At 36.1% G+C, this 24,051-nt stretch overlaps 1 protein-coding gene across 1 annotated transcript; it reads right to left on the reverse strand.

Annotated features, from left to right (window-relative positions):
• Positions 1 to 705: 705 nt before the first annotated feature.
• Positions 706 to 22,643, reverse strand: knk (protein Skeletor knk). The gene is made up of 17 exons (XM_067129298.1): positions 22,485 to 22,643; positions 15,062 to 15,129; positions 13,159 to 13,307; positions 12,292 to 12,397; positions 11,588 to 11,726; positions 11,282 to 11,381; positions 10,938 to 11,112; positions 10,508 to 10,613; positions 10,161 to 10,297; positions 9,551 to 9,686; positions 8,948 to 9,057; positions 8,351 to 8,430; positions 8,071 to 8,174; positions 7,271 to 7,417; positions 5,516 to 5,623; positions 5,142 to 5,252; positions 706 to 4,519 (listed from the first exon to the last, which is right to left on the reverse strand). The coding sequence occupies exons 1-17, from the start codon at positions 22,531 to 22,533 to the stop codon at positions 4,284 to 4,286; spliced, it is 2,061 nt and encodes a 686-aa protein (XP_066985399.1). The 5' UTR covers positions 22,534 to 22,643; the 3' UTR covers positions 706 to 4,283.
• Positions 22,644 to 24,051: the final 1,408 nt, after the last annotated feature.

Consider the following 24,051-nt stretch of genomic DNA (forward strand, 5'->3'; position numbering starts at 1 on the left):
AAGTACTGTGTCCAAAACTTCTCATTACTGATACAGATCTATTATTAGTTTTCTAGGACTTGAAAAATAAATAATTTTTTCATGAGTCACAATGCTTTAACATTTGTATATAGCAATTATGAAACTGTTGTTAGTGAACATTTGATAAGTAGTAATTGCAGCTGCCTTTCAGTGACTTATACCATCTGTCCTGTTGCTCGAAAGATTCAAGATATTCTGGCTTGAAAATGCTTGGTTCAAAGTATTGCAGCAAACTTGGCCTTATTAGAGACACGTAGACATTATTGCATTGTTTTAACAAATAAATTTTAGTCTTGCTGTTGCTGCTTTATGCATTTACAGAAGTTATACACATACCTGATCTGCATTTCCAAGGTAGATACGAAGGAAAATCTTTCGGCAAGTTTGTGCAAATGGAACATCTTAGGTCTTATAAAAATACTCCTGCACATGTTTTTTACCGTAACTTCAGGAATTGATGTCATTTTGTAACTAGTCAGAAAATCATTACTGTGAATAACAGCCCAACTTTTATGTACAGTATAATTCTAATTAAAAAAATCACTTTTCATTGTCAATATTTCTTTGCCCTGTTGATTCATTGTAAAATATTTCTCTGCCTTGTATCAGGAGTCTGTACAAGTGGATTTTTTTCAAGTGATGAAGACCAGTGCTTTAGGGAATTACAAGAGGAAATAATACAAATTATGAAAATAACTTTTTATTTACTGTACAGTGATTACATTCTTAAGCATATTGGATATTTTACAAGGTTGTTTTACATATAACATGTACAGTACATACTTATGAACATTGAGTGATTATAACCTCAAAACACAGTGAAACTTAAGCATATTGCCCACTACAAAAAAGTTAGTCAAGCGATGAAATTGTTCTTTAAAGAAAAGGAAATATTTTCGACTTGAGCATCAAACAGGAGATTTGATTCTGGACAGAAGTAGAAGTGACCACAATTCTTTTTGTCAAGCCTAATCAGAGCACCAGATATTTGAAGAGTCACCAAAAAGTAGGATCACAAGAAAACTTCCTCTCTAGAGTGACAGCTGGCCCAAATATCATATGCTGACATCCACCCCGGCCTCAGAATCAGAGACAAGCTATGGTTCTTACTTGAAAGCATTGTATGTTGAAGTCGACCAAAGTAGTATGCAAAGTTCTCTTTGTTCCTGGAGGGTTTAGTTTGGTTCCTACTAAGAGGGCAGAGTTTGGTGACCTTCAAAGTTAGTTGCCTGTTCCTTGATGTGTCTCCTGACTGCCAGTGTTAGTTCTCTACTAGTCCCCAAGGACATCAGAAGCCATGGAAGACTGAACAACTCTTTTGGCAGTACAAGACTGTGGAGACCATGCCCTCAGAGATATCAGGAAAACTGAAATTAAAACCTGCTTTCTCTGATGAATGATGAATCAGCTTCCCATCAGGCATCCTAATAAGATTGGTCGTCACCTCTTTATCAACAGTGATAAAGGGAAATGTGTGTAGTTCCTACATTGAACGCTGTATGGCGATCTAAGTCTGGACTGTCCTCCTACAATGAAAACTAGATCCTCTGTTGAACAGTCCACACCAAAAGTATAAAGATAAGGATACCATTCACCTTCAAGTATCAGACACTACCTCTTGACTGGCTGCTCCATTGAGCAACCAGTCAAGAGGTGGTGTCTGATACCTTTAGGTGAATGGTATTCTTATCTTTATATTTTTGGCGTGGGTTTTTCAACAGAGGATCTTTTCTTCATTGCAGGAGGACAGTCCAAGGCTTAGATCACACCATACAGGGTAAAATGTTGGGACTACAGACACTTCCTTTTATTACTGTTCAAGAGATGACGACCAATCTTATTAGTATGCCTGATGGGAAGCTGACCCATCATCCTGAGAAGTAGAATTTAATTTCGGTTTTTTCTCAAACAGCTCTGAGGATGTGGTCTCCACAGGAAACTTGAGTTCAGTCTTATACTGCCAAAAGAGTTGTTCAGTCTTCCATGGTCTCTGATGTCCTTGGGGATTAGTGGAGAACAAACACTGGCAGTCAGGAGACAGGAGACACATCAAGGAACAGGCAACTAACTTTGAAGGCCACCAAACTTTACCCACTTGGTAGGTAAGAAGCAAGCTTCATCCTCATGAACAAAGAGCACTGCAGGCTATTAGTGATTAACCTCAACAAACCAATGGATATGCTGCTTTCACAGAAGAACACTGCCAATTTTCCTGTCTAAAGATGCAGCCTATACACAACAAGATCAGGAGGTTAGAATCCTATGCGAAATACCATCCTCAGACTCTGGCACTGCCTGCAGTGTAACAGAAAGAGAGCAAAAGAACTTGCTCTTCTCTTGCCAGTTTTCATCTCAGCAGCACCAACAGACCATAAATCTAGATTTTTACTTAGGTTTGAAGAACAGAGACTAGTGTATCTTGTCAAAGTTTAAGAACATCAAGAAAACAAGTGACAAAATCAGGAAACTGCAATTTAAAAAAAATGATTTGCGGAGAACAACAATATTTTGGCTGATGATCCTCACACACCATCAGAGTATCAAGGGAGTGATCACGTAACACTTCGTACACTTTAGTAATCTAGAATTATTCACAATCAAGACAAGTTTTCAGTTGACCTTAATGGTTAGCTGAGCTGAAGGCTAAGTCTTGATTACACAGAATTCTAGATTTACTGAAATACAGGAACTGCTTTCATGTGAATTACTCCCTGGATACTGTGATGTGTTTGAGGGCCACTACCCAATATGTCGTTGCTCTGAAAATGCAATTTTTGAAATCACAGCTTCTCAACTCTGTCAGTTTCTGGATGTTCTTAAACTTTGGTTTGAAGAAAAGAGACACCATCTTGTCACAGTAAAAATCATTCACAACTTAGGGCACTGAATTCACATGCCAGAAAGCTTGTGTAATCTCAGAAAGACAGGCTTTTCACAAAACCACATGATGAGACTGTGTATAGCCAAGCCTATTAAGCAAAGTTGGAAGTTCTCTGGTATGTCTGCATCTATTAATTAACTGTAAAGCAAAATTGCTCTTTTTCCTGAAGGGAACACAATGAATCTTACCAGTATTAGATATTAAAAAAGGTATACACAGCAAATCATCCAAAACTAATACTTCCAGCACAACAAGGCTAGTAAGAAAAAACCACATCAATATGGCAGTGAAGAAAATCTAAGAGTTATCAAGTACAACAGTAGCCCAGATGATGAGGTCACAGCCAGAATCTGGTCCTAATTAACCTCTTAGAAATGCAAAATAGCTAAAGTAGAAGGGTAAAATACATCAGCTGATAAGAAGGAATTCCACTGCCACTGAGTTTGGTACCAACGTGGGACCTTACTCTAATAGCGAACTTTTCTGTAGTTCTCCCATCAGACAAAATGCTGATAATAATAGAATATAAAATTTCGGCCAAAAGCCAAGCACTAGGGCCTATGAGGTCATTCAGCACTGAAAGGGAAATTGACAGTAAAAACGTTTTAAAAGGTGTAACAGGAGTATAGTTACACCGTGAAACAATTATTAGGAGAGAGTTGCGGAAAGCAAGATGCAAGAAAGAGAACATGAACGAAGGTAAAACAAAATGCTGATGAACCATTGTTAGCCTTATTCCATAATAGCAATTCTGCCTAGGTAGAGTATTTGCTTACTGTATGGGTATATAAAAACACCACTGACTGGAGCTGTTCTAGAGCTATCAATTTCACAAGGGGTGAGAAATAACTAATTTTATGAAGAGACACACACTATTTAATAGGGAAGAAAAGCAACTCTTCTTTCAATAGCAACTTCATCACATGGCTAACAGGTCTGCTTCAAGCAAGATGCAGAAAAAATAAATAAAAAAAGGGGGAGCCAATATTATGCAAGTTGGTCATTTTAACTCTGATTTATCTACTGTATAATATAATTAAAATATTTTTCAACATCTGCAATTTATACCAATGATGATTTGTACTTATATTTATTTTACATGCTCTTTATGAAGTTAACTGACAAATGCAAAATGTTTTGTAATTAAAACAGATTCAATTTTCTATCAAGGCAACAGATTTATAGGTGAGATTTATGAAAATTAAATTGATGTACTGTATAACAGAAAAATAAAAAACTGCAAAATTTGCATCACAACCGTCATGAATGTACAAATGATGCAAATTTGTACCTCGGAATATCTACAACTAAAGAGTATTCAAAGTATCAAAGACTTTTGGGAAGTTTTTACAACCTAATGAAATCAAGTAAAACTTTCCTCTCATACCAATACCATGAAGTAAGACCAAAGTCCGACGACTATCAAAATATAAACGTGGATTGCTGGAACTGAAACCAACATGCTATTACTTGCTGCTTCCCTCAAGATCTTCTCAGTGTTTATTTCGTCAAGGATGTAGAGACGCCATCCCATGTTCTTCCCCGTCCAGCTATTGTAGTAGACGACATCTGGCCAAGATTTGTTGGGTTTGAACTCGAGCACAGCGGCTTTGCCTTCTGAAGTAGACAGATGAATTGGGAAACAATATAAAAAGGCCTGGGTATGTAAAACACATGTTTTAAATTTAAATATCTTTGATGTCTTACCATCTGAAGTCTAGCACAAATGACTAACATTACAAAAAGGCCTGGCAATGTAAAAAGCATGTTTTATATTTAAATATCTTTGATGTTTTACTGTCTGAAGTACACCACAAATGACTTAAGATTACAAAAAGGTGTAAAAAGCATGTTTTAAATTTAAATATTTTGACGCTTTATCTTCTGAAATACAGAAGAAATGACAATTATAAAAAACTGCTTGACCATGTAAAGAGCATGTTTTAAAGTTGAATATCTTCATACTTTATCCTCTGAAATACAGCACAAATGACTAACATTACAAAAATTACAATAAGGCCTGACTATGTAAAAAGTATGTTGTAAATATAAATATCTTGCTGCTCTATCCCCTGGAATAAGTGGAACATATGACAGTCATTACAAAAAGACCTGGCTATGTAAAAAGCACGTTCTAAATTTATGTATGTTGATGAAGCCAACATCCTTAACTGGAAAAGAAAAATCACTTTAAAAAGTTAACTCAGCAGAGGCCAAACAATGTAAAATGATACATTACCATCATCACAGTTGAGGCTTAATGAATTTCGATATCTCTCAAACGTCATGAATTCGACATCTTTGCGACGGTCTATTTCAGGTGGGTGCTTCCACAAGCACAAGCGTCCAGCTTTAAAAGAAAAAAAATGAATTACGACATATTCCACAAGCATAAGCGTCCAGCTTAAAAAAAAAAAGAATTAAAACAGATGCAATACGGAACCAAAATATAACTGACAAAGTTCAGTACATTCTTTGGAAGCTTGAGTTTCAAGTCAATGGCCCCTGTCAACTTGTTCTATATGAATAGGGTTCATCTGAATAATAATAATAATAGTAATAAAGTATTTTATTCACTGAAAGTAGGTGAAGTATGTCAGATGTTTACCATACCTGCAGTAGGTCTAGAATCTCCTCTTACTGAGTAGCCAATTCCAGCAAGCACACGCACATCTTTCTGTTGCTCTTCAGTAAGCTGAGAGTATCCACCATGGGGTTCATCTGTTTGGGAAAATACCAAATTAACAAAAATATGAAACTCAATCCTGTACAAGTATTTATGACACAAGGATATTTTTGCATGCAAACCCATTGGTCATATATGTAATGCTTCATGTTCAAGGATGTTATGTTAAGTCACACCGAAGTGCATCCTTCCAGGATAAAGGATTACTATTACACACGCTTAATCCTTCCCACCAAAGGAAAGGCCAACAGATGATCAATTCTTGGAATGTGTTGCCTATCCAGATAAGGAACTCAGTGACATACATCAAGGATCCCAAAACCAACATAAAACTCTCTTTATCTCAAGCATCACACTGGATAACAAGGAATCTTTTGCAATTTGTGTATGGAGATTGCACCAAGCTCTTCCAAACCAGTTTTAAGTCCCAAACGGGAGGTTTTGGAGAAATTACCTCTCAAAGTTCTTAAACTGATCAGAACATCTCAGTAAACATCCAATCCATGCTGTGATGAATGAAAACTACAGAAACAAGCACACACCGGTGGAGACAACTTTTAAGGGGAAGAGAGACTTGTCTTGTCTTTGTCATGTACAATACAGGGAGACCCGTAGCTCACGTTGGTCAATAGAAGACAGCAGTTTTGAAAGAACTTTAAATGCAACATCCCTCTCCAAATGCCTTCTGGGAATTTAAAACGAGCTTGCTTTGGTAAACCCTGATATGCAAATTTGGGAATATAAAATCTGTCAAGAGTTAAAAATAAACAAGTACACAGCTATGGGGCAAAACATACACAAAGATTAGTGTCCAGCCCACAAATACACTATTCACTGATTGTAAGGAAATGCAAGTGACAGGGAAAAAATTAAAAAATTACAGTAATTGATCTTTATAAATTCACAAGGTATTGGGTGTAAAGTCTTGAATTAAAATTCATCTTGAAAAGTTAAAACACCAAAGTGCTTGATGCAATTGCTAGATGATCTGCAAAGGCAGGGTGTAAGAAACTTACTCAATCCAACAGAAACTTCAAAATTCAATTAAATAAGGAATTAAATGCAAAATTAAAACAATGAAAGCAATATTACATGCAAAAAGAACAGAGGAGTAATTCAGAGTATCCAACAAAAGGTTTGCATCATACTCTGGCTCTCTCTAACACTATATAGTAACAAAAAATAACTACCATGACAAACTCACAGAGAAGGAACAATGTTAAAAAGATGGATAAATGTGAAAATAAAACGATGAATGAGGCACTTTCAAATATTGCAAAACAGTGACTGTATGATTACTGGGAATGTGTGAAACAATAATACTTCACATATAACTCTGAAAAACGAAAGCCGTTCAAAAGATCAATTTCTAATAACAATTACTGTAAGGAAATTTCTAATAACAATTACTGTAAGAAAATATATTAAAACATGTTAATTGCATAATTTTTCTTTACCTTTTCATAAACAGATTTGAAATTTTGATAAGAATATATAATAAATGGGACTATGTGAAATAATAACACTTGACATGAACTGTGAAAAACTAAGAAATACTCAAAAGATTAATTTCAAATTGCAATTACTGTGAGGAAAAATTATAAAGTATGTTGACTGCACAATTTTCACGTATATCTTCACTTGCAGGAATGAAATTCTGATAAGATGATCCTGTTACATACCAGTAATGATCATAGGATGGTAACTTTTAGGATCATAAGGATTTGAGCCTCCTTCCACCAGGAACCTGTAGCGAGTGTCACGCTTCAAATAAACGCTAGGAGTCATGTATCCGTTGATGTACCATGCCAAGCCTGTTTCTGACTCCTCTGAAAATGGAGAAGAGTTTTCTCTAATGAATACAGGGATTCATTACAAAAAATCTACTTAGAGTACGTAAGTATTTAGGACTTGTACACACAGCACAGAAGTAACCCCAAATATCATAACATTAACAAAACAGAAACTCCATGCTGGTAGATGATTTCTTATCTTCTTCTCTTAATTGAGCTGTCATGAAAGTAATTAAAGTAGTATCTCAACTTAACAGACACTCTGAGGGTCTGGCCCATCTGATAAGTAACAAAATCCATTAAAAAAAAAAGTCCAAGTAAGAAAGACCCTATAATATAGCCTGCACAGGAATACAGTATTTTTTATATAATACAGCTAACAGCAGTCCCACATAGTTCCTAGCCTACACTAACCTGTATTTTACATTTAACATTCAATTCAAGAGATATATCCAAAAATTTATTACATCTAAAGTGTAGCAAAGGAAAAAATCATCACAATATGGTAGCTGATAAATACAGAAATCTGCTAAGTTGGGGTCTCTTAAATTAAGTTGTTACTTTAACATTCCTACAATATACAATCAGCGAGAGACTAACCATTATGGTTAAATCTAACGAGGAACTTTTCACCCTTGAAAAAATCGAAAACTCTACACAAACTAAGAAACAGAGGTTATAAAACTTACGTTTTGTCATTCCGCTGTAACCACGAGGTCCACCATCGGGTCCCAATCGAGCTGTGAACTCACGGAGGGCAGGATCAGCTAAATGGAAAGGTCCCCATGGCTTTCTGTTACAACATAAGGAGAAATATACATTGAGATGATAAAATGGCTAACCTGCACTTAAACCTTAGTACACAGATATGAACACCATTATCAAACCTAAGGGAAATATGATGTAAAAATCTTTAAAAAGAATGATGATTATTTAAGAGTTGGGTTTGCAGAAACTGTAAGTACTCACAGCTTAGGCTTAGTGCTGCGTGTGAAGGCAAAGCAGTTCCTCTCACCAGCTGCTCTGGCAAACTCTATTGGCTGCTTGACCTGTTGAGAACAAATAATTGAAGAGTAATTGTATAGAGTACATGCCCCGTAGGAGGGTAGTGCCATCAGTGTACCTCACGCAGTGCACTGCAGGCATTACTTGTGGTTCTTTGCAGAGTCCCTTTGGTCCCTAGCTGTAATCCCTTTCATTCCTTTTACAGTAATGTACTTCCATTCAAATTTTCTTTCTTCCATTTTACTTTCCACCCTCTCCTAACAATTGTTTCCTAGTGCAACTGCAAAAGGTTTTCCTCCTGTTACACCTGTAAAACCTTTCTACTCTCAATTTTCCCTTTCAGCCCTGAATGACCTCATAGGATCTAGTGCTTGGCCTTTGGCCTAAATTTTATATTCCACTCCATTCCTATACATTACATACAATACAGGGAGAGTAAAGAATATTAGTTCAACATATAATGGTCATGTTATGATTAGCAGTGCTCCATTCTCTCTGAAGATGAAAGAAATGGGTATTCCACAGAGTAGCACGAGGACAAATAAAATTAGTCTTTCTTGCCTTAGACCACGCGTAATGCATAGTAGGTTGCTGGTTGATATCAAGACGTCCTAGGGCCCAGATGATCATGGCCTCTCCTTCCGCTGGATATGGTGTGTCACCATCATCGGCTGAAATAAAAGTAACCAGTAGTTCTCATTTCAGACAAAAATATAACTACGAAATCAAGAAATGTAGTTAAAAAGAGTTTTAACTTGAGAAAAGATAAAAAGTAACCAATGTTTCTCATTTTATACAAAATTATGTCTTCCAAATCAAGAAGTGTAATTAAAAAGCATTTTCAACATAAGAAAAGCTAAAAAGTAACCAATGTTTCCTCATTTAACACAAAAATATGTCTTCCAAGTTAAGAAATGTAACTGATGGGAAATTTTAACAAAATGAAAAAATAACCAACATTTCTGATGTCCCACAAAAATATGTCTTTCAAATCAAGAAATATAATTAAAAAAGTTTTTAACATGAGAAAAGATAAAAAGTAACCAATGTTTCTCATTTCCCACAAAAATGTATCTTTCAATTCAAGAAATGCAATTAAAATTAATTTTTTTAACATAAGCTAAATAAGCTTTATGAAATAAAGTTTTGGAATGTTGTACTCACGAGTAGTAAGGGGACGTCGAAACGTGAATACATTAACTCCGTCTTCTCTCTTACTATTGTGAGCTTGATAATTCTGATGGCCTCCAACTTTGTCGTCTTCACACACGCCCTTGTGCTGACCCAAGAGCTTTGTACACTGGAAAATATCATTATAATAACTAGCCATTTATGTTTATGTAACTTGACCAAAAGTAAAGGTTACTTTTCTGTCCAGTACTCTAAGTGTTAAAAATCATGAATTTCAATTTTGTAAATAAATGATCAATAAAAACTTCAGTTTCAAGAAAATGTTTGCAAAGGTATAAGATATATTGTTTAGTAATACTAGTTAAACTAGACCATAGCATTTGAAATAAAGATATTACTTGCTTGGGCAGCAGGATTATGAGTCAACATTATATTTTCAAATGCCTTGGTTTTGTACTAATGTTAGGTGTTTTATCTTATATTTTCATAATAACTGGAAAAATCATTGCTAACAAGTTTGATTAAACTTGAAGAATTCTAATCCCTTTTGTACAATTAAATAAAGGGTGATGCATTATTGTTTTAAGACTGTCTACCTTACAGATATTCAAGAAGGCATAACACTTGCGCAACGTAAACTTACAGGCATGTACGATGAGATATTATAATCAACAAGGTGCTGGAGGTGACCATCCATAAAAGCTATGACTACGTCTCCATCAACCATCTTTGGTTCTGTTGGGGAACCACTCATCCCAAAGGCTATATAATCCATCTCATCTGAAATATTGAAATGTGAATAAATACCATTATATGTGATCTGAAACACAGTAAGTATGGATCAAGTGAACATCATTATGATATGCGAGGAAAATAAAAGCAGAAATGAGAATAAATTTAGATGGAAACTGACTAAACCCTCAATAGATTCTTTCAGGTCAAATCATTCATCAGACAAGTACAATATGCATTGCTGTAGAACATTCTTACCAACTTGAGCAGCCAGTTCTAGTGTGACCTGACTACCAAAGACATCCCATGAGAGTTGGAGATTCTTGTGCAGCTGTTCACAATTTGGCATGCTGTTTTCGTGAGGCTGAAAATAATGATTTACTACTTAGAATTTTTGGAAAATACTGTGCTTCATAAGCACGAATGTATTTAGTTTTGAGTTCATTACGAAGACTTTATATGGATAACTGTCTTAACTTTCGTAAGCTGTGCAAGTGTCAAGTACACCATATTTGAAAAATATTCTTTCATATGCATGTAACATGAATTAGGTTAAAGCTCATAATTAACACAGTATCTATGTTTCTTTCAAATACAGAACTTATTTATAGTGCCTTAACTTTAATAAACTGTATAAGTATTAAGTTAAGTCTAAAAACTCAAGTAAAAACATTGAAAAAACACGTACTATAACTTTCACAAGAGAGGGAGGCACATTAAGATCCTCTGGGATGATGATGGAGCCAAGGACTCTTTGATTCTTGATGTCGTAAACAGACAACCAATCAACGGTGAATACTGTCAGGTCTCCTGGTAATTCTAGAGTGATTGTCTTCTTGTTGTACTTCTTGAGAGGAGTCATACTGAAATGGCAGTTTTAAGAATCACTGCAGTGTAACAAGGACAAATGGATCTAATTCTCTTATATGAAAGGCCCTTTCATTCAGCAGAAACAAATGTTAGAATAATTAGTATCAAACCAGAAAGATGCTCAGAAAATGTTTACAAGAGTCAGAGCAACCAGGAACTTACAATCCATGTTCATCAGGAATCTTGGAGCCCTTCGAATGAGGCTGGGGACCAACGCCCACCCAGAAATAGACTTCCTCACCTGACCCGTCGTACACAAAGTCTGAAATACACCAATTATAAACATTAGAATTTAAACTATCATACATTATTTGTCGAAAAAGGTCTAATAATTGCGGGTCGTTAGAAGATTTATGGTTATATAAAGCTTAGATCTTATTTAGGTTACCTGTTTTTATGATATTTTTATCCTGATAATTTTACAACTACATCAGAACAAACTGTTTATGAATACAAGAGGAAACCTACCTTGAATGAGTATAGTCTTTGATTCCTTAATAATAACAGCTCCAGACTGAACCTCCCCACTTCTTGACGATAATTTATTCAGGATAATCTCCTGAGGCGGTTCAAAATATTCTGGGATGTATATCTCACCAAATGATTCCTGAAAATCAGGTTATCATGGTGAAACCCTAGTCAAAAGAGGTCATCTTTGGCAAGACGCAAGAGTCAGGTTTTAGTGATAAAGTTCAGTGTTTAAATTTGTTATTTTATTGTGCTGTATGGTATACAATTTTAAACACCACTGACAATATGCAAAATCATAAAGATATTCCAAGATGGTACCCTAATTCTTGCAAGATCAGAGAGAGAGAGAGAGAGAGAGAGAGAGAGAGAGAGAGAGAGAGAGAGAGAGAGAGAGAGAGAGAGAGAGAGAAATACACTACTAAGGTAAAGCAGGTCTAAATAAATATAAATTGTTCCCGTAAAAATCAATATTCTTGCAAAAAAATTCATGAAAATCACCAAAGCTGAGCCTCGTAACAAATTCACATTAGCATGAAATTAAATTCTCCACTTGCAAAATTAAAAGTCTGAAACAAAACATGTTTAGCTCATCATCTTTTGCATCAAGCCCTGACAGTTCTCAAATTCTACGTTACTGAACATGTCTTCTGCTAAACTTACCAACTTTTGAAAGCAAACTAAAAGGATGACGTAACACTAACCAATCTTGTAAGGTCGTAAACAGCCAGCCACTTGATTTCCACGATGGTCCTCTCAGGTAGAGTTAAGGTGATGTCTTTGTTCAGGTATCGGTCTAGGATGTTGGTCCTGTGAACAGAAATTCACCAGTTACAAACAATTATCACAAAATAATATTAAGACACACTCGTCTCTGCTCTTTTAAGCATTGGGGAGTTGCCATATCAGTCTGTTTAAGACTGAAGTATGACTTTATCAACTTGGTATCAGAACAAGAAAACATAGGCCTAAAAAACTCCACTGAACCATTTTGACTATTTTTAAAGGTACTTTAAAGTCTGAAGTCTTAGTTAATCAATTTGGTATCAAAACAAGAACAAAAAGGCCTGAAAAACTCCACTGAACCTTTCATTCAACTTTCAACTGACTGTTTGTCAACCTAATCTCATGCCTGCATTTCATCAGGCAAGTGTCTGTATACGTATTTTAAAAGGTGAAGTCTTTGTTTATCAATTATAATATCAAAACAATAACACATTGGCCTAAATAGGTCCACTAAACCATTTCAACTATGTCAATGGCATTATTTGCCAGTGTAGTCTCATGCCTGTATTTCATATGGCAAGTACCTGTAAAGTAATTTAAAATGATCAGAATTATAGCCTGTGTCGATATAGAGTGTAAAAACAATAACATCTGTGTCAGCATTATAAAATTTCAAAAATTATAACCTGTTTAGATGCAAAGCTTAACAATAACAATATCAAAAGAATGCCAGAATCAGTTAAAGCTATGGATGTGTTAATATTTAACCTGTCTTCCAAACTCACGGAAAGTACCAGAATCAGTACAAGCTATGAATATTTAAAAAATATGATTATTTACTCTACCTTCCAAATTCATTAGGAACGATGAACCCCTGTGGTCCAGGCCTCGGTCTGGAACCAGCCCAAAAAAAGGTATCCTGGCCGTTGCCATCGTACATAAAATTTTTGATCAGGAAAGTATTTTTATTGACGGCGTACACCTTGCCACCAACCTGAAAAATAACTAGAATATAAGGAACCAACTCTGCAAAGTGTTATTGTACTAAAAGTCCAGGAGTAATAGAGGTCTTTTTAATGGGGGAGAGAGAGAGAGAGAGAGAGAGAGAGAGAGAGAGAGAGAGAGAGAGAGAGAGAGAGAGAGAGAGAGAGAGAGAGAGAGAGAAACTATTCAACATTTCTCTAATTTTCATGTACCAGAGTTACGCCAAAACTACAGGAAAAACAATTGAATTTGTCAGTCCAGCCCTCAAAGCATAAGCTTTCAGCCATGGTCCCGCCCTAGACCCAAACTAAAGAAGGTCTTGGACCAACCATTCGGTCGGGAAAGGTCATCAAAGGAGAACGGGAACTGTGTGTGACCTATGACTGGATCGAAGGGTCACTCAGGAACAAAAGGCCGTATCCTATACAGAACCGGTTTTTCAAAAACAGGTGATTATAGGCCGACTCTTTCATTAAGTGTAAAATGAGTAAAGTCATTATTATGAAAGTGCTATAGAACTCTCTCTCTCGCTAAAAGGTAAAAGCTCATCAAGATGCAAAAATTGTCTGTGACGAAATTAAATGCCACAGTTTAAAGATAAGTTGGACCATGGGGAATAAACTTTACTAATAATAAAAATAAATTACTATGCAAGGTAAAATCTGAAACCAAATAAATTTTACATCCATTATGCCTAGATCAGTAAGAAACAGAAATACCTAGCATCCAGAAGGATACAGCATAAACGTAATCGACCCACGATACTTTATAAAAGATTAAAAATCATCCACTCTGAAACTTCGTATATCTGTCAACAAAGACAATTCTACACTTGAAGAGACAAAAGGAATTCCTTACCAAGAGAGAGAGAGAGAGAGAGAGAGAGAGAGAGAGAGAGAGAGAGAGAGATCTTCCCTACAGGATTTTAGGCGGGGCTCCGGCATTGAACATTCGAGAAGTTTCAACCTTGAACACAATTGACTACTGCTGTAGCTCCAGATCCCTTGGTCTAGTGTGTAGTTAACAAAACTGAGGGTTACTTAGTGACATCTATTAACTACATTTTAAATCACCAAATACTCTTTGGTAGGTTATGTGAAAGAACCCATGGCAGATTTTGGAAAAACCATGAATTTGAGAAACGCCATACTTTTTCGTTTAATAAACTGATTTCTTTGCCAACTTGCTTTCAGAATCTCTGATGTTTTGCAACACGGTTTTATTCCGGGACAGTTTTGGTGGATAATCAGTTCTAATTCGTAATCGTTAAGGAATATACTGATTTTTTTTCTGCTTCAGCAGACGAGATCTCAAGATACTGTCCCTCACTCAAAGACCAGGTACAAAAAGCTGTATGAATTACAGAACTCTACATATTCAGCTTTCATCTTAACACAGAAGGGGTGCTCATGGAAAAGTAATGAGAACATCAATGAAAAAACCCGTTCACTTTAACCCTTTTAAACAATATTGCCAGTCATTCAAACATCTTCTACAAAAAGCTGTATAAACTACAGAATTCTAATATACAGCTTTCATCTAAACAAGATAGGAGTACTTTAAAAAAAAAAATTAAAACCAATGAAAACACCATTAATTTTAACCATAATGTTCCCAATAATCCTCGCCTGCAGAAAGATCTGATTAGTACCTAGACAAAGTACTCTTTATCGCCAAGACAACCGAAGTTAAGAAGAAGAAGAAGAAGAAGAAGAAGAAGAAGAAGAAGAAGAAGAAGAAGAAGAAGAGCCAGTTATTCCTCACCTGATGATGGTAGCTGTTCAATTCGCCTATTTCTCTGCCTACATAAACGTCAGCACCGTAAACAGCACCTGAAAAGAAAGCAAAGCGGTGTATTAAAATCCATCATATTTCCACCGTAAACCGTTGCAATATGGAAGGAGTTAAGACATCTGAGTTCCGTTTAGTCTTGTATTGCAACGTCACTAGATCAGGTTATGACGTCAAAGGGTGAGTTGCCAATGACCATTATCGAAGAGGAGGTTATATTACATTGGCAAAGTAAATGGATAAGCCCATTTATAGGTTAATAGAAAACTTAGCTGATGAAACATCAATCAATACTAGACCTGGTGATTTTTTGCAAATTAACACATTTTTATTAATCTAGATTAACGCTGCTACCTAGGAATTGTAAGCAACAATTTTCCGTTGATCAGCTTCCTATCCAAAAGTCAAAGATGATGATTAACTGTACCGTGACTGTACATAACAAAATTCACCAGAACTTCATGAAACAGGTATTAGCATTTATTCACACTTAGTGAAAATGTAATTAACAGCTAATCACACTTCATGAAACTGGCATTAACAGTTAACCACAATTCATGAAACTGGCATTAACAGTTAATCACACTTCATGAAACTGGCATTAACAGTTAATCACACTTCATGAAACTGCCATTAACAGTTAATCACACTTCATGAAACTGCCATTAACAGTTAATCACAATTCATGAAACTGCCATTAACAGTTAATCACACTTCATGAAACTGCCATTAACAGTTAATCACAATTCATGAAACTGCCATTAACAGTTAATCACAATTCATGAAACTGCCATTAACAGTTAACCACAATTCATGAAAATGTCATTAACAGTTAATCACACTTATATGAAACTGGCGTCAACATTGCTCATACTAAGAGACAGTTACATGACGCATAAGCTTTCACAAAGAAACCTGACATCCTTTACCACCAATAACGGCTAGACTCCATAAGCCAAAGGGAGAGAATTTCTCGCGCAGGATGCGGGTGTCCTTACAGGAACCCAGACTTCCTAAGTAGTTCAGAAGTTTATTGGCCAAAGGGCAGGCATCTCCTCCCTCACCTTCGTTATGAAGGGCGATTGCAAGTTCAGAAAGGTGCTGTTCTGTTAACTGTAAGTTAAAGTGTCTTATAATGACACCAGTGTACGCTTCTTCTTCTCCAGACTTGGAGGAACTTCGGCGACTGGTTTATATAACTGTTTACGAAAGACTAGGTAAACTGGTTTTTAAAAAATGGCTATTTATGTCTTTAGAAGACAGCCCACTTCCTTAACTAGCCCATATAAACCATACGATTGATATACGTATAACAAAGTCAATAATGTGAATGACTGTAGAACTATAAGCTTTTACGTCTTGAAGTTAATAAAAATCTAATCGAATGACGAACTATAGTATTATTTATCATTAAGTCTTAAAGCCAATGCAAAGCTAACCCCTTCAAAATTCCTTTATAATCAACTAAGGCTACGAGAGACCACAAGTAGATCCCTTCCCCATAGAATTAACAAGGGCTAACATACAATGAGATTTGGGTAAAATTTCAGACCTAATTGTCAAATGGAGGAAAATAAGAATACTGGCGTTCTTAAAGACAGTCTCGGTAACTGTACTTCAAGGTCAACTACTTGGTCCCCTGAAGTTCCCTCCTGCCTGCCTGGCTCTCTCTCTCTCTCTCTCTGTCCACTAGTTTTTGTCAATGTTAAATCTGCCCTTTCAGCCTATGAGTCTCCCATGTTAGATGATCTATATTCGACATTAAGCTGTTTCTCATGAGAGGGGTGGCTCTGGAGAACAAAATTAGGCCGATGGTCTGTCTATGCCAAAAGTTCTATATTTAATCTTTAAATATGCGTGAAAATGCATAGAAACTTCCTAAACATTAGTCTCTTCATACACCTACACAGAAGGATCATCAGCACTCCATCCATAAGATACTAAACAGTCATAAAGACACTATGCACCTTGGTCTTAGACCTATTCTTACACCCAACTAGGCTAGATGCTCCTTGTTGAAGAGTTCTAGCACAAGCTTTGATTCTGTTGGAAAACTTTTAATCAGTCAACCATTTTATACTGTAGATACTCAACACACCCTGTATTTCGTATCTGTTACTTATGTAAGTGTTTTTCATGGTCCACGTGTGCCCGTACAGACTTTTTGTACAACATTTTCACAGACACTTCATCCACAAACCTTCCTTTCCTAAACCACAAAGTTCGTGTCAATCCTTCACAAATCTACCATATACTCTTTCCATTTCAATTCTTTACACCTAGACCATTTGATAATATTTTTTTCTATGTTGTTGTCACTTCTTTCTCATCAAAACCATTAGTCTAACATTATATATATATATATATATATATATATATATATATATATATATATATATATATATATATATATATATATATATATATATATATATATATATATATGGCAACATCTTCAACAATTCCCCTCCAACTAAAACTTTCATGCTCACTCATTTTCACTTTTACTTCAATTAAGTAATGATCAGATGAGCCTCCAGCAACATATACCTCTTCCCTATACTTTCCATTAACATTTAATTTAGCAAACTTTTCCTCGCCATTTTCTCATTCTGGAAATACTTATGAACATTTCTCAGTCAAAACCCTGGATTTTAAACAACCAAGCCGTTTTCCGTATGTACAAATGTAATAAAAACTACTTTAATTATATTCAGTAATTAATTTTAAATTATAAAACTATTGAAAAACCTTTGAAATTAAACACCACATGAAAGGAGTACTTTGCTATGCAAGAATACCAAGATAACTTTCTTCCGTCGCATTGAAATCACTCAGTTATAAAAACATTTTAACCTACAACTTTAATTTTAAGAGAGAGAGAGAGAGAGAGAGAGAGAGAGAGAGAGAGAGAGAGAGAGAGAGAGAGAGAGAGAGAGAGAGAGAGATTCTCCATTAAATAAAACAAGAGACAGATCAAGGAAAACTTTATCTGTAAACAGACAAAAACTAAAATGCTTTCTCACAAATATCAGTGGAAAGAGAAGACTCAGGTGTTTCGCCCATAAAACCGTTAAAGGTCTGATTAACCTTCGCCTGAACTGGAACGCTAGAGAGAGAGAGAGAGAGAGAGAGAGAGAGAGAGAGAGAGAGAGAGAGAGAGAGAGAGAGAGAGAGAGAGACTTAAGGGTGGTTCCATCACCTAGGGCGAGGACTGCCTTGTATATTCTTAACATAATAATAAACAAGATTGTTATGCTCTCTCTCTCTCTCTCTACACGTCTGTTGTAACCCACAACAGTCGACAGACAGCTAGGTATACAATTCATTGTCCAGATCGACAAAGGCATACGGGATTGTAGGGAACTTTGTAAGCTTAGATAGAGAGAGAATTTCACTTTTACTTTCAAACGTGATAAGTCTAGTCACACTGGATATCAATTACCACTAACTTTCATTGTTCTCCAATATGTACCATTTTTATCATCGTATCAAATAACATTTTGCGTAGAACTTCCCAAAGGAAATTCTGACATCAAGAACACTCCATTCATTATATAATAGATAGCAATGTTGTACGTTAGCTTATAGGTCGATTAATATTTACATTTATACAAAAACAATTTGAAACTCACTGACAAGAACAACTGCTAGACCTACGCTTCTAACAAAGTTATTTTACGTACGCGAATATTGGAACTGTTGGCTCCTCGCTTGTACCGTGATGATATTATAACAAATACAAAACCAACAATATCAAATTTACTGGTTTACACAGTTGCTAGACCTATGCTTCCAACAAACTTACTTTACGCATGCAAATAGCTGAACGGTGACTATTAAAAGTTGGTTCCTTCCTTTTATAAAACCGTGATGCTTTCAAAAGTGTGGGTGTGGGGGGGTGGGGTTAAATATTACAGGTAAGTCCTGGTCAAAAGGAATCCTTCCGGTCTGACAGGTAAGACCCGATATGACCATTTCGCTTTCCCTTTTGGCCCGAACGAGCGCTCGGGCAGCCAGTGAGAGTTGGTTTACTAATGGTCTGCTCTACCGGATACCCAGGGCAGCCAGGGATTTTGGCGTTGCCCATGTTATTGAGAATATTCACTCGTGTTTCTTAGAGAAAAAAATTTATTTTTGTTGGCTACTCGATAAATTTACCAGAGGCATGTGGTACTATCACTTTGGAAAGAGCTTTCATGACTGATGTTGACATAGGGACGCGCACGCACACACACTAATATAAATATATATATATATATATATATATATATATATATATATATATATATATATGTGTATGTGTGTGTGTGTGTGTGTGTGTGTGTGTGTGTGTGTGTGTGTGTGTGTGTGTGTGTGTGTGTGTGTGTGTGTGTGTGGTGTGTACCAAGATCACAGCTTATGGGTAAAACAACAACGTTCTCGTTTTGCCTAAGTCCAAGTGCAACAACAAAAGAAATAAATGAAAACGAAACAACAAAAGCATGAAATATATTAAAAATAGACATTCCTCCTCTTCTCGATAAAAGTAAGACAACAGGACCCAAGGAAAAGAGTTCTAATGAAGGCAGGAAATGAATTCCAAATGAAAAGGAAATTACTTGTAAAACTTGGAATGTCACTGAACCAGAGAACCCGAAGACGGGTTTTCCACACTTCACAAGTAACAGGGTTGTCTTGGATCTGAAGTTTTGAAATATATTTCACATAAGATCGGTTACGTCTAGTACAAAGCTTGAATAATCATGAATAACTTAAAATATCTGATATTTGAAAGTATGTTTGGCTACTAGAACTATATCGTAAAAAGACGAGAGTATACAAAATGAACAAAAATTGAAAAATATATTTTGGCCATTTGAACTATGAGTTCACAAATAGACATATTTGCGAGAATATTATATCCAATAATGTTGACCAGATTGAGAGGCTGTATTAACCTTTTCATCAGATTTAGACAGGAAACTATAGCAAAACAGAGCCTGCGGCTTAGACTAGCGTTAAACAGAAAGTGCAATTTGAGACAATTAAAATCTAAAGGGAATCCTTAGGACGGCCGGTTGGTTAAGAAGGTTCTGGAGGGCTTATGCCAGCATTGGCCACTGCCCTAAGGCGACCAGTAAGTCGGATAACTAGAGTGGACCTTACAACTCTGCCCAGCCAACAAGAGCCTATCTATGGGGAAAATACAGTTCAGTTCTATTGTATGGTCGACAGTAGGCCTAATGCAGTGATGCATGCCGGAGCAAACTCTAAATGACACTAGTGCATTTAAAATCTATCTAGAATTTGTATCTGGAATCGAATTAATAAGAAAAAATCTAGAAGTCTAGAAGTGCAAGTCAAAATGAGACGTTATTTCCCTATTTTCCCTTTCTTGTAATCTATCTTGACAGTTAATTTTTAATGTAAAGTACACTCTTAATCAGTCTCAGACTACCCTAAATTTCTGCTTAGGGTAATGACCTCGTCTTTACAACTTAATCACGTCAATAAGTAGGCTTATTAAGGATTCAGACTCCATTACCAAATTATCATACGACCTTGTACACAATAATCCATGTGGGTTTTATATAAATATTTAGTTCTGTAATGAGGTCATGCTAGCAGATGGCTCTAATGTGCAGTTTCACCTACAGACGACTGAAGACGTTATGACAGTCCACCTTTTTCTTATTTTCTTTGATTCGCTCAACAACCACACATCAATCCCATAAAGGAGGGTTGATTTAACCTACTATAAAGAACACATACCCAACCAAAACCCCTAGTTTTCATTGGCACTGCTAACTAAGCAAGGCAACTCAGAACATAACAGCTAACTACAGTGAATTATCAGAACACTTGAAAGCACTGTCGCGTGAAATATAGGGCAGAATGTGTCCTACTTATACTGGACACAGAAGCAATATATGAATAGTAAGGCAGGCCTAAGATTACGGTTTACTAAGAGTAATAATTAGTGTGAGCAGTAGTGGTTAGCAGTAGTTGCAACACTGAGGAAAAATTATGCATTAAATGATCATTCAAACTAGTTTATCAATTCAAGCCATTGATAAATATGATAGATATAATTTTAAGTAAAAAGTGGGCATAAACTCATAACTGGTTTATCATTTTGAGACAATGATGATAATTACGTTTTCAAAAATATTTTGTATACAGGCCTTGTGGTCAACTACAACCTTTTAAGTATGTCATAGTTTCACGTCACCCCCTTATCAAAAAGTGCACCAGTTCCTCTTAATATATCCAAATCTTTGGCACGTCTTGGGTCTAAGGCTTAAGGCAGAGCCTAAATTAATAGGCCTAAAGCAATATACTACCTGGACATTATAGGAATTTTTACTTTTTATCCCTAACCAAAAACTGGCTCGAAGTCATAAACCACCAAACCACCCACATTTCAAGCACTGGAACTTTCAAGCAATAGGAAATTCCAGGAAAAACGTGTGACCGTTATAGTACATGGAAATACTGGAAGCCATGTACTTTTTGCAGGCATTCCAAAACCCAACACACACACACACGCACACGGAAATACTTGGAATATTACAAAACACATTCCGGAAGCATGCTCTCAGAAATTGGAAGGCTTAAACTAATGGAAACAGAATATGGAAATACTGGAACTCGAGTAATTCATACTTGAAGTCATGTAATTCTTCCAGGCATTCCAAAATCCTATATAAAAATAACGGAAATACTTGGAATATTCCAAAACCCAACCTGGAAAACCGCTCTCAGCAGAGACTCTAGAATATGGAAATACTGGAAGTCAAATACTTTCCAGGAAATCGGGAACTTCTAATAAAAATACGGAACTATTTGGAACATTCCAAAACACCTGGAAGAATGCACTCAGCGACTGGAACAGTCTTGAAATTTCCTAAATATGGGTCAACTTTCAATAGAGAAACCAGCAAAGCTTTAACTTCCAGCTTAACCAAACGTCACACGGGATTACTTATTATTTTTTTGGCTACTTTACTTAATGACGTAGCTTTCCTGAGGCTTTGAAGTGTTCCAGATTTAGAATCGTACACGAATCTCCCGAGTGGTTTCGTCATGACATGGCGATCCAGATCTTGGGCATAGTTCCAGGCTGTCAAGTCCCAGGAGGGTTTTTTTCCAAGGCCAGCGAGGGAAAATGAATGAATTCCTCTGGGAAAAGCCAATGGTTTGATGACTAATATTGTCATAGATTCTATAAGACGTCTAAAATATGGGGTAATTGTCATACACGTCAAAATTTTAGGTCGCTGGACCCCAAAGGACCGAACGAAACTGAAAGTAATTTTCACCGGACTCGTTCGTCCACACAGTTTCACTTCCATGACATTTACCCAAACTTTTTTTGTTCGGAGGCGTTTCACGAAACTGAGGTTCAACTTACCTATAAAATTAAATGCTACGAATAGCACTCCGATGTCCATTAGCGCCATAGTCCCTTAGTACACCATTATCGCCACTAATTAACCAATATGGGTTTGAGAGGAAAGAGGGAGAACACACACATACGTTCACTTCACAGATTCTCGAGAGTGACTGAAAGTCTGCGAGCTCAGCTGAGCCTGAGCCCAACTCTAGAGGTCATCTGTGCCAGTTGCCAATTCGTCTTTTATTCGTGAGAAATATTTCTCTTTCCAACTTCCGTCGTAGCTTCCCAAGATTTCCCGTAATTACTTGTATTTATTCCCGAAATGGCCACTATACTTAAGCATAGTAAAACTCTAATACTTGTAATACTTATTAATTAAAAGATTAACCAACTGGCATTTAAATTTCATGTAAAAGGAAGTTAACTTTAAAAGGCATGGTTCAGGAATGTATCAGTGGTGTATAAAGAGTAAATGGTGAGAACAGAACTATAAATTAATCATATATCTTTAATGTATATATTTAATGGATGGAGAGATGTAAGTGTCATAGAAAGGGCATCAGACGTAAGTGCAAAGTTGTGGAATAAGGTTTTACAGTACTTATAAGGATTAGTGACGAGAAACTATAGAAACTATGACAAGAGTTTGAAAGTACAAGAGAAGTAAGTTGAGGGCAAATGTGAGCAAAATTGCAGCTATGAGGGTATATTGCAACCGTGATATGAAAATAAGGTAATTAATTCAAGTACGGAATGAGAGAAGTGACGAATCAGAGAACATTTGAAACCCAAAAAAGTATCGTTTTGTGCACAAAACTGGAAAGAGAATTGACCCGACTTTGAAAGCCAAGGGTTGCAGTATATAAAGAGACTGTTGAACCAACCACTCTTTATGAAAGCGAAGTGTGGATATTGAATTCAAGTAAAAAAAAAAATGGACTGAAATTATTCTGTCAATTTGGAAAGAACAGATGATGATACTATGCTAAAAAGCATTGAATAGTTGGGGTGAAAGAAGTACTCTTAAAAGAAAGGCCTCATTATCAAGAAAGGTGAAAAATGCAAGCAAAACAGTGATGACTGGTGAAGTGTATGTAGAGGGTTTGACCTATTTCTGGCGAGTCTTCAACGTACGTGTATAGGGAGAATATTGTAGTGGAACTTTTCCTGCACAAGAGTATACTGTACTGAGAAAGGTGTATGATAGGATTTAAGAAGTACTGAAAGGGAAGAACAGTCTGGGTTTAGACAAGCAAGAGAGAAGGCATGTGGATCACAATTTTTGCTATGATATACATCTTGTAGTGGATTAATTTCACTTGTTTTTCCATTATGGGAACTGCTAGTCTTTCTTCATAATTTGATTTTGTCTCTCCCTTTTGCCATTTAGAGGCTCTCAGGCAATCCAGTATTTTCCTTTCATCTTGTCACAAACAGCGTACACAGCAGTCATAACTAAAGCCATATGCACTCTGACTACATTCTGATCGAAAAAACTACAAAATCTACAATTATATCTATTTAGCCAAGGAAAACCTCATGGACACTTAATTACAAAGAATAAACAACTCCCCAGTAAAAG

This window comes from Macrobrachium rosenbergii, chromosome 27 (genome assembly GCF_040412425.1).
Source record: "Macrobrachium rosenbergii isolate ZJJX-2024 chromosome 27, ASM4041242v1, whole genome shotgun sequence".
Classification (NCBI taxonomy): Eukaryota; Metazoa; Arthropoda; class Malacostraca; order Decapoda; family Palaemonidae; genus Macrobrachium; species Macrobrachium rosenbergii.

Coding starts and splice junctions, on each gene's coding strand:
- knk (XM_067129298.1), bottom strand. CDS start 22,533: ATGGCGCTAATGGACATCGGAGTGCTATTCGTAGCATTTAATTTTATA. Junction 15,130..22,484: donor CGTAGCATTTAATTTTATAG/GTAAGTTGAACC, acceptor CTTTCTTTTCAG/GTGCTGTTTACGGTGCTGAC. Junction 9,687..10,160: donor ATATCTCATCGTACATGCCT/GTAAGTTTACGT, acceptor GATATTTTCCAG/TGTACAAAGCTCTTGGGTCA.